Source organism: Primulina eburnea, chromosome 12 (assembly GCF_022965805.1).
Source record: "Primulina eburnea isolate SZY01 chromosome 12, ASM2296580v1, whole genome shotgun sequence".
NCBI classification, from domain to species: Eukaryota; Viridiplantae; Streptophyta; class Magnoliopsida; order Lamiales; family Gesneriaceae; genus Primulina; species Primulina eburnea.
In genome coordinates this window covers 33,967,196-33,979,013 of record NC_133112.1, presented here as the reverse complement: position 1 = coordinate 33,979,013, position 11,818 = coordinate 33,967,196, and the positions used below count along the sequence as shown (strand labels likewise).

The 11,818-nt window shown below is 34.4% G+C and overlaps 1 protein-coding gene across 5 annotated transcripts; it reads left to right on the top strand.

Annotated features, from left to right (window-relative positions):
- Nucleotides 1–912: 912 nt before the first annotated feature.
- Nucleotides 913–9,977, top strand: LOC140806954 (quinolinate phosphoribosyltransferase [decarboxylating] 1b-like). Of its 5 annotated transcripts, none has more exons than XM_073163521.1 (5): nucleotides 913–2,986; nucleotides 3,100–3,163; nucleotides 3,249–3,331; nucleotides 4,285–4,497; nucleotides 4,572–7,513. In XM_073163521.1, exons 1-4 carry the CDS (start codon nucleotides 2,834–2,836, stop codon nucleotides 4,285–4,287), a joined length of 303 nt encoding a protein of 100 aa, XP_073019622.1. In that variant the 5' UTR covers nucleotides 913–2,833; the 3' UTR covers nucleotides 4,288–4,497; nucleotides 4,572–7,513. The 5 variants fall into 5 exon arrangements, 4 of the variants coding, with proteins under 4 accessions (XP_073019622.1, XP_073019620.1, XP_073019621.1 ...); XM_073163519.1 differs by having other exon boundaries at nucleotides 3,457–4,497; XM_073163520.1 differs by lacking the exons at nucleotides 4,285–4,497; nucleotides 4,572–7,513 and adding an exon at nucleotides 9,717–9,977.
- The last annotated feature ends 1,841 nt before the right edge of the window (nucleotides 9,978–11,818 follow it).

Here is an 11,818-nt window from a genome sequence, read left to right as displayed (position 1 = left end):
GTAATTAAATGTCTTTAATTATTTATCAAGAGTGAATCGCATTTCGATTGGTGAAATCCCCTAGTTTTCGACCCTAAGGACTATAACTATCGGCACATATCCAATTTCATATATCTATGCAAATTGTAGATCCGCGAATTATACTACTCGATCTTATCACTAGTTATTCTCTCGAACTCACTCGTGATATAAAGATGTCGTTAAAGTTAGCTACGCTCGAACGACACAATGAAAATCGTAGTGCAATCAAGAACAAACCACAAATCGAAGTATAAATTAACCAACTAAAAGTTTTGGGGTAGGATCCCCTTTAATCCCAACAAATACTAAAGTTTAGATACTAGAATTCATAATTAAAAGCAACAAAACAATGTTTAAATAGTAGAAATTAAATTAGAAATACTAGTTGTGACGGAATCTGCGAAGAACGATGCCCGGAAATCGTCGAATCTTCAATCCAAGCGCCGAATTCTCTCCAAAGTCTTTGTGGTGGCTCAAAGTATGTCTCAATTCTCCCAAAAGTCGACTCCAAAACCTCCCATAGCAGCCACACCTCCAAAACAAGGTAGGGAATCGCGTACAATATTTTCCAAAAATAGGCGGCGCTCGGGCGGTAGAAAAGTACCGCCCGAGCGCCAACATTCTGTCTTGGCTCTTCAACTTCTCGCGCCCGGGCGGTATAAAAGTACCGCTCGGGCGCCAACTTTCTGTAAAGATGGCTTCGGAGGTATTTTCTCGCGCCCGGGCGGTATTAAATTACCGCCCGAGCGCCAACTTTCTGTAAGTTTCCTCAGCTAATCTTCTCTCGCGCCCGGGCGGTAAAATTCTACCGCTCGGGCGCCGAGTATTCTGTCCAACTTCTTGGCTTCCACATTTTAATCCGCTTTCCGACCATTTTTCCTGCAGATTCATCACACACAAGTGAGATATGATAAAATGCAAATGATTACTCTAAAATGAACAAAATGCAAATGAAATGCATGCATGCACAATGCAAACACAACTAAAACTAATGAAATAGACACGTAAAAACACCACATATCACTTTGGCATGCACCGGAAAAGATATCTGTAATAAAATATGGAGTGTTAGTTCAATAAAAATAAAATAACACTAAAGAAAATAACTAAAATTATAATTGTAGATTAACAGTTCCCGGCAACGGCGCCAAAAACTTGATCGAGCAAAACTTGCACTATGTAATCCTCAATAAAAATATGATTTTGTATGCTCAAAATGTAATCGCAAGTGCACGATGTCAAGTAATAATATAGTGTACGTGAGTACGAGTATCGTTCCACTGAAGACTGTTTTTAACAATTATTATTTCAGTTATTAAAACTTTAGTGAGGAAATTTTGGTTGATTGTTTTGTAACTAATGAAATTAAATAAACTAAATAAACAAGTTCAAAGATTAAATGGTAAAATATGAATGCTAAAGCAATTGATTAAATTTCAATAAGAAATGAATTTGTTGGGAATTCTGGTTCACCTATCCCTTATTAATTAATTAATTCGTTCGATCGTGTTCTATGCTTACGACATGATTTCTATTCAATTGAACACTCTCTCGAGCTATGTCAAACTAATTCTACTCAATGAAGTAATTAAATGTCTTTAATTATTTATCAAGAGTGAATCGCATTTCGATTTATGAAATCCCCTAGTTTTCGACCCTAAGGACTATAACTATCGGCATGTATCCAATTTCATATATCTATGTAAATTGTAGATCCGCGAATTATACTACTCGATCATATCACTAGTTATTCTCTCGAACTCACTCGTGATATAATAATGTCGTTAAAGTTAGCTACGCTCGAACGACACAATGAAAATCGTAGTACAATCATGAACAAACCACAAATCGAAATATAAATTAACTAAATTAAAGTTTGGGGTAGGATCCCCTTGAATCCCAACAAATATTAAAGTTTAGCTACTAGAATTCATAATTAAAATACCCAAAACAATGTTTAAATAAGAGAAAATAAACTTGAGATACTAGATGTGACGAAATCTGCGAAGAACGTGGCCCGGAAATTGACGAATCTTCAACTCCAAGCGCAAAGTTCTCTCCCAAGCTCGTGGCGGCTGCAATAATATGTCTGAATAATCCTGCTTAGGTCGTCCAATCTCCACCCAAATCAGCCACACTTCAAAAATTAAGGGAAGAAATCGGCTAGGATATTTTTCAAAAATAGGTGGCGCTCGGGCGGTAGAAAAGTACCGCTCGAGCGCCACATCTACTGTAATGCTCCTTGACATATGCGGCATTCGCGCTCGGGCGGTAGAAATGTACCGCTCGAGCGCCGAGTCTTCTGTACGTTGGCCTTCGGATGCAACTTTTCGCGCTCGGGCGGTATAATATTACCGCCCGAGCGCCGATCTTTCTGTCTTGATTCCTCAGCTATCACTTCTCGCGCCCGGGCGGTAGAAAAGTACCGTCCGAGCGCCGCCTATTCTGTCCGAACTCTTCTTGGCTTCCACATTTCGCCTCGATTTCCGTTTTCCGACCATTTTCATGCAGATTCATCACACACAAGTGAGACATGATAAAATGCAAATGATTATTCTAAAATGAACAAAATGTAAATGAAATGCATGCATGCACAATGCAAACACAACTAAAACTAATGCAATAAACACGTAAAAACACCACCTATCACATTGCCCAGAAGAATGCTGAAAAAATCAGTCGAACAACTGACTTGAGAATGTGGTTGTCCAAGTTCTTGAGCAGCTCTGATTTTTTTTTTCACCGATTACTTTAATTGGAACAACAATTAGCAAAAAGCAGATATCTAATATTGTAAACTATCAAATTAGAGATGTTTTTTTCAAACACAGGGGATGTGACCTGTAAGGCAACCGTTCCAATTGAAGCGGAGGTGGAAGCCCATTTCTTGGCCAAGGAAGATGGGATAGTTGCCGGCATTGCACTGGCTGAAATGGTATTCAATGAGGTTGATCCTACAGTTAAGGTATCTAAAAACTTGAATCTCTATAATTTATGCAGATATTATTTCTTTAAAGTATTTGTCTTTCTCTTCTGAAGAAAGAATGGTGATTTTAATAGCTGATTTGCATTCGTCAGGTTGAGTGGCACAGAAAAGATGGTGATAGTGTACATAAAGGTCTGCAATTTGGCAAAGTACAAGGTAAAGTAAAATAATTTCCAGTATGATGAAATTCTTGTGGGGGAAATTCGATATTCTCTGATGACAGATTTCCAAAACTGTGCAGGAAGAGCTCATAGTATTGTTGTAGCTGAAAGGGTTGTTCTCAACTTTATGCAGAGAATGAGTGGAGTTGCGACTCTGACTAAGGTTCATTGCTGACATTTGCTCTTTCGATTTATAAAGTTATTTCAAAATTTATGCTGTTACAGATAATCAACAATTAAATAATGTGTCCTGAATAAGCTTTTCTTCTCCAATGAATTTCCTGTTAGAAGGTGGCTATGGAAGTAACTCATATAATGACACAGTCAGTTGATACAAAAAAAACTCCAGAGAGTGGAGATATAGTAACATATTGAGTATAGAATAGCCCCATGAATGCGCATCTTGGGCAATGATCACTGTAGGTCATGAACATGCACAAAGGTATTGCGACCACAAGTCTTTAGAGATAAATTAGAGACAGGCTGAATGACCATAGCGGGCATGGTGTTAATCAAGTGAGAACCTGCTGGTATTGCTTTACCTCTCAATGATTTAGTACATTCGTGTTCATGTTAGGGCTCCAGCAACTACAAGAGGAAGAAGATTTTTCCTCTTTGACACACCATTATTACGTAGTAGTACTCTGACATTTGTTTGCAACTGAATTTTAACTTTGTAATTTGATAATTGGGGTTTCCATTCTAAGGTTTTCCATAAAGTTTGCAATTTGATCATTTGGTTTCCATTTTAACTACAAGAAGAATAAGATTTTCCTCTTTGACACGCCATTATTAATTAGTGGTACTTTGATATTTGTTCGCAACTGAATTTTAACTTTGTAATTTGATCATTCGGATTTCCATCTAAGGTCTTCCATAAAGTTTGCAATTTGTGGCAAAAAACACGGGTATGGCCAGGCTAATTTTAGTAGGTGCACTAGTTGTGTCCTCCTCATTGGATGTTATTTGGATCACCCTTGGATCTATCTCTTGAATATTTGCAATCAAGATTGTGGTCTCAGTGGGTTATTTAACTGCAGCTATGGTCGGTTGGTCCTTTCTAAGTATCATATGATGTTGATTAGCCTTATGTCACAATTAATGCAAATGTCTCAGTAATCCATGGTGTTGGTCTAGCGCATACTTCATCCAACTATTTGTTGATTCCCGGTAAATATCATGTGAGGCCCGGGGCCGAAGAGGGCAGAGGTGATTGTCGGTGTCACGAGGTTGCACGGACGATGAGCGGCTCCTGGTAAGCTTCTAGGCGAAGAGAACATGAATGAACCGACCTTACACCATAAGGAGATGGATTTCAAAACTTTTCAGGTATGAGACTGTGCAGTTGAGGAGAGTTTAAAAGATTTGATATGTACTACTCATATCAAGAAGATGCATTACAGGTCACATCCCCTGTGTTTGATATGTACTCCTTGGCCAAGAAATGGGCTTCCACTTCCGCTTCAATTGGAACGGTTGCCTTACAGGTCACATCCCCTGTGTTTGAAAAAAACATCTCTAATTTGATAGTTTACAATATTAGATATCTGCTTTTTGCTAATTGTTGTTCCAATTATAGTAATCGGTGAAAAAAAAAAATCAGAGCTGCTCAAGAACTTGGACAACCACATTCTCAAGTCAGTTGTTCGACTGATTTTTTCAGCATTCTTCTGGGCAATGCAAATGAGAGAGATAGATAATTATTATTAAGCTCTCCATTCATTGATATTATGTATTCCATGCAAGACATAGTAAATATCTCGTGAGTGAGTTTACATGGTGCAATGCCCTTCCAGTCATTTCTTGAGTGTTAATTTCATTGAATCCTGTAACTATACTCATCAAACTTAAACTTTACCTATGCAACTCAATTCTTAATTCTCTATCCCAAAAACATGTTCTTGAAGTTTCAGTCAGTCACGGTGAACATTTATTTCCCCCAAAATGCATGTATATGTTCTTTCCTGATTGATTCACATGTTTTACAATAACAAAATCTTGAGCACTGTTGCCAATGCTTGGCTCATAATTTATCGATAAACAAACCTTCAATAAATATTCTTGCAACAACATCAAGAAATATACTCCTATACCACCTCTTTATCACAACATTCTTGACCACAAATCCAAAGTTAAAAACCGTTCAACTGTTTTACACAGTACCATCTTTATTTCCAAAACTAAACATAAAATTCCATCAACAACTTCTCATCATTTAAAAATAAGCCCTTTCAAATCACAAGAATCGAATACCATAGATTGCAAACAGAAAATTTAACCTCGATCACCAGCGTCTTCAGAGAGAGCGAGCCGAATCACGGTCTTCAAATCATAAGTGGGGTGCGCCGGAGGCTCAACCACCGGGGACCCAACTCGAATTCCAACATTTTTTGAGGCAGTTGCTGACATGTTTACAATCAATCTGCAGATTATTTCACTGTATTAGAAACCCCAAAAATAAAAATAAAAAAAACTAAACAGTTGAAAGGCCCCGAAAATGAAGTGTGCAAGGCTGGAATCTTTTCGTAAAGGGCTTGAAAATTGAGAACTGAGGTACGAGAAAGGCTCTGGACATCTGTTAGCTGATGCGTTAGCGTGTCACTACTCACTACTCACTACCTTTAGCGACTTCTATTCATGTTCGTTCATGGATTCCATTTTTCTTATTAATATATTTTTAAAAAAGTGCAGCTTGTTTGGTCCATGTACACTAAGGCTGCGTTTGGTTTGAAGGATAAAATAAACTAATGATTAGGATATAAATGATAAGAGAAATGATTATGAACACATTTCCTAAAGACATTGTTTTGTTTGGTTCGATTTTGAAGGGTGTGATTAACTATTCAATTAATTTTCTATTACCAAAAATACCCTTTGACATATTTTTTTAATAATTAACATGAGACCCACTTTTGTTTTCTTGCCTCACATTCCCTTCGACCACACTCCTCCACAAACTATCTTACAAGAAAACCCTATGCCACATCAACGTAATCAGCTCCGCATAGATATAACAATTCTTCTTGAGAATCTGTGGAACGTGATGTGTTCCAGGTGATTCAAACACCCGAAGGATTCAGATTTGGCTTCTGCACGTTCATATTCCTGCGACATCGAAAGAAAATCGTGGACCGAGAAATAATTGTGCCGAAGGAATTTCGATTTCCAACCTTTTGAGTTGGCGTTAATGTGAGTACTTCTGTGTGAATTTGAGTGTTTTTGTTTTTCCCTAATCTTTTTTCATTTCAGTTCCGTTATGTATGAATATTTTCAGAGAACATAGGTTTGCGTTTAGCAGAAAAACTAAACATAAAGCAAGGTCGTTTACCAACACCGTGACAGCTTCTCTCGGATTTATGCAAAATTTCGCAAACTCCATCCCGAAATTTAAGCTCAGATAATTTAAAATCGACAAAAGTTTCTTCAAATTGAGGTGTCAAAACAAAGAAATTTAAAAACTATAATAACCTGGTAGCCCAAGAATTCAACGCAGACAGAAAATATCGCGGACGCGGGACGCACTCCTCTCTTCCTGCGTACTTTGTTGCTCAGTTGGGGGAGGACTTTATGTTGGGCTGCTGGGGGATGAAAGGGTAGGGTAGGATAGGAAAAAACACGTCTGATAGAAAACAGGACTAATAATAATGGGGTGGGACATGGGTTTATTTTAACTAGGCTAGTACACTATAGTCCATTGGACATGGGATTGGGTGGGGTTAGTTGAAATTGAACCAAGCAGTGGATAGTGAGGGACAAAATAATACAAACATACCTAATCAAGCAAACCAAACGTGGCCTAAAAGATAAAAGATAAAGACTATAAGTTCTCACGTCATTTTAAAAAACAGAGTCATCTATTTCTGATTATATAAGTTAATACAATATGATTTCCTAAATTCTTATAAGTCAAAAACTTGTATTTGAAGATCTTACGGGTATTATTTTATGAGACGGATCTCTTATTTAGGTCATGCATGAAAAAATATTACTTTTTATTGTGAATATCGGTAGGGTTGAAGATTCGTGAGACCGTCTCACAAGAGACTCACTCTTCTTATAAATTCAAATATGTATGCTTGTTATCTATACATTTTTAACAAGGTCTAGCTTATTTATTGTCAATTATTTAAATAACATGATTTTCAAACTAATTTATTAGTTTGAAGTTTATCCAATACACATTAAAAGATAGTGACGATAGATTCTCACGTCATTTATAAAAGCAGAGAGTCATCTTTTTTATTATTATAAGTTGATACAATCTGATTGCCTAAATTCTTACAAATTCGAATATGTGTGGTTTAAAATCAAATTCCAACTTAATATTGAATTTGGACCGTCAACTATATTGTGTAACATTTAGCTAACTGTTTTATAATTAAATATTTGTAATTCGTGGCACGTGTCTCAATCTCTTCGTGGATTAAATTTTGTTTTAAAGAATAATATAATTTTGTATATAAATAATATTCGTGTGAAATTATAGCAATGATGTTAGAGCAATTATTTTCATTCAAAGTTAAATGTTTGAGTTTTAATTAATATATATTAGATAATATGAGTGCTGAGTAACACTCACATGGTGCATCGGGTACATTTTGCATGCATGACCAATTCTTTTGCATCCTAATAATATCTATATTTTTTCAGTAAAAAAATTGTAAATTTTTTCTTTTCATTTTCTTTGTTCTTTATTTGTATTCTTTTTTAGAAAAATGACAAGTCTTTTTTGGAGAGAGGAGAGAAAAGTAAGTGAGAGATTGATTCTGAATTATTTTATTCATAAATGAAAATCCATATTTATAGAGTACAATTACAATATAAAAATTTATAGATAGATAAGAATGAGATATTTATCTTAATAGAAGATTTGTCTTGATAATCATTTATATTTAAACTCATATAATAACACTCCCTCTTAGATTATTTCCGTTTGGCAAGATGATTGCTTGGGAATTTCATGAAGACTCAAGTGTCGTATCGTTAAAACCTCGACAGTAAAACTTAGTAGGAAAAAAATTGAATGAATGAAAAAAATACAACAATGGATACTTCTTCTTGGATATCTCCTGCGACGAATGCACCTCATTAAAATCTTACTAGGAAAAACTCAATAAGATAAAAACTCAGTGAAGGAAAAAGAATACAATATCTTTTAGTTCTTGCTAACTGACTCATTAAAACCTTGTTATGAAAAATCTCTTGGGAAAAATTATAAATAAACCATAAAAAGTACAATCTTTTATCTACTCTTCATGTTGCAAGCATCATTTGAAATTTTGAAGTCGTTGTCCGATCTTCCATGCTACTTACTAAAAAATTGATATTGGTAATGCCATACGAAAAGATCGACCACATTATATTTAATTGATGTTTATATATGATACTTTAAGATCAAATATCCTTTTGACCATTTTAAATTATCAAACAATCATCATATTGTTATTAATTTTTTTTTTATTTTTTGAAAAGCTTATTAAAATATTTTATTACACGTTATACTATAACTAATTAATATGTATATTCTTTTTGGAAAATATTGAATCCTTATTTCAAAAGAAAATTTCATATTTTTCAAGCCTTTCATCTCAGGTTTAGATTTCATATACTTAACAGTTTTAGTGAAATATTTGGGAGTATGTACTAATATGAATAAATCGCATATGTCTTAATCCACAAAATGGCTGTCATTTTATTGAAATGATAGTATTGGAGGTTGGATTTAATTACATTTGATACTTCAAATCCTTAATTGATTTTTGTGTGTATATATTTGTTTAGTCAACACATCCATAACAAGTGAAAAGATTTTCTGATAATCGACTTCAAGATCTTTTGAGATGTTTTGAGCTAAGATAAGCCAATATTGTAATATGTCAACTCTCACAGCCAAAGCACAATGTAAGTTTAAAAATTATAGTTTTGATGTTCAAATCTATAAATTGTTAAATGCAAATCACTGGAAAAATTGCCAACAAATTGAACTTAACTGATTCGAATGAATAACTTATTTGATAAGCCTACTCCGGAAATCATATGAGCTAATAAGCTTACAATGGAGAGCAGCTGATGTAATCTGCTTACAATGGAAATCTGCTAATCTGATGACTGTTGAGTTTATTCAGAAAGGACCGCTATCATTTAAAGCTTTCAGCAGTTGCCTATTTCAGTTAGTGTCAAAAGGATTTGAATTTTCCCAATACTATATTTGGGAAGATGACAAAGACACGCAACAATCTTTGCAGAATTGTCGGACATACAATACAACTATGAGTACCGGCCATATTTATTAACATTGGATCTACAACTATAAAAAGGTAATGCATCAGAGCCACTAAGAAGCTACTACTCTGAATCTTTCTTCATACATTCTTCAATTTATCAACATTTTATCAAGATTTATTTCAAGCTGATTTGCACATGCATAAAGTTTCATTAGTTCACTTAATGATCATTCTGTACACTTGTGTTATTATACATCCTCTGTTTATTTTTTGTTTTGTGTTGTGAGAATCTATTGTAATTATCATAAAGTTGTTTTTGAACAGATTGAGTTAAGAAGCTAACTGGTAGGAGTTCACCTCAATAGAGTTGTCGAAACGAGCTGAAGTGAGTTTGTACAAATAGTTGTACCGATCAAATCTTCTAATTAAATTCTTCTAGAAATTGAAGAAAAAAAGACGTAGAAGATTAATATTCGAACTTTCATAAACTAATACTTATCCTTTTTTTATTGTTTATATTTTCATTTGAACTGATATGAGTTGATATTATATCAAGCTAGTTCCACACTTATCTATTTAAGTATCTTGAAATACTCAATCTGATTGAAAAATTCTCTTTAGCTGCTCACACAACTTGAGTTCACAAAAACGGTATATTTTTAATATAAGTTTTTATTCATCTACTTTAAGCATATTTTCGATGACTTTTTTTAAAAAGTGATGTAAATACCCAACATTCATATATTATAGCCGATAGTGATGATATAATATACTAACGTGCACTTTTAATGCATAGATATTAATTTTTATATACACTTTATATTTCACTATTACCTGAGAGAACTAAGCATTCATAAATATCTTAATAAAACTGGCAGACACCTCAACCAAGATGTTTGAATAAAAAAATGATATGATATACTAACGTCCACTTTTAATGCATATATAGATATTACTTTTACAACTTCAAAATGGAATGAAATTAATATATTTTTTGGATCGAGTGCTTACCGTTTTACCAAAAGTTATAACTGGTGGTAATCGTATAACTCAAATATTTTAAACCGTACAACATCTCAAACCTCACATTTTGATTGCTCTAACAACCAGGAACAATTATTGCACCCCAATAATCTACATCCCATTAATTGCATTTATTGCCTTCAATGATAATCAAACTCGTAACTTTGAGTCTTATATCAATTGTGTGGGGTCCTTAACTCCTAATCGTGATTACGATGCAATTGGATTAGGGTTAATTAATTACTCACAGCGGAAGAAGATTTTAAAATTTCTTTACAATGAGCCCAAAATATCTCACCTATAATTTTTGAATACTAAAAATAGTATATCAAAAACTACGTCATAAATCATGCCCACACATAACTCAAATCAAACATATACAAACAAACTCATACTACTCGAGACATACCCCAGTATATAAAGACATATACATATATATATACTGGGATCACTCACAAAACCTCAAATCACACTGTGACTCCCTCCAGAAGTACCCTCACGGATCTCCTGATATCCTGGAGTACCTGTCATTGTCAACATACAAAGACAACAACAGCCCCTATGGGGTGAGCAAAGCCCAGTCTGAAGCAACCACAATATATACCACAGATATCTAAACAATGATATATGATATGCAATGCATTTATGTCGTGGAGGTATCAGGTCAAATGCCCATCCACTGAGCACATGTCAGAATCAAACGAATCGCTATCAAATCAATGCTCGAGCTGGCACACCGGCCTCAATCAAGGATACTCGTATGATAACGTCGACAAAGCGCTATCAAATCTCATATCTCAAATCATCGGGGCCACTGATAACTATGTTTTAAGGGCCATATAATGCCAAGCATAGTATCGTGTTCACAAACCCCAGAATCAAATCAAATCATATCAGGGTATCCAAGGATCATAACTCAACGTGCATGTCATGTATGCCACATAAACGCAATAAATAAGGCATATAGACATGTCATCTCAATCCAATCAATCAAACACATATCATAATACAGATACCTGTCGTATGTTACCCGGTCGCAACATACCTCAATTCTTCGTTCCAGTTGATGTAGCGTGCAGATATCAATATAATACGCTATCTACATCAATAACACATTCATTTTACTCAATTTCATATCAAATCAAAATCATATCATAATTCAATTCCGACTTCGAATACGAGTTTCTTATCGGTTATTCTACCGCATATATTTATCAAAATTAATAAAAACTGACAAATAATTCTCCAATCTTAATCCAACAATTAAAAATCTCTAATTATAATAAATTAGGAATAATTCAAAATAACATCACTATAATCTTCTCTACTCCATTAAAATCATACACTACTCAACAATCTTCAATTTCGGTATGATTTAACAATTTATCGTATTTATTCCAAAA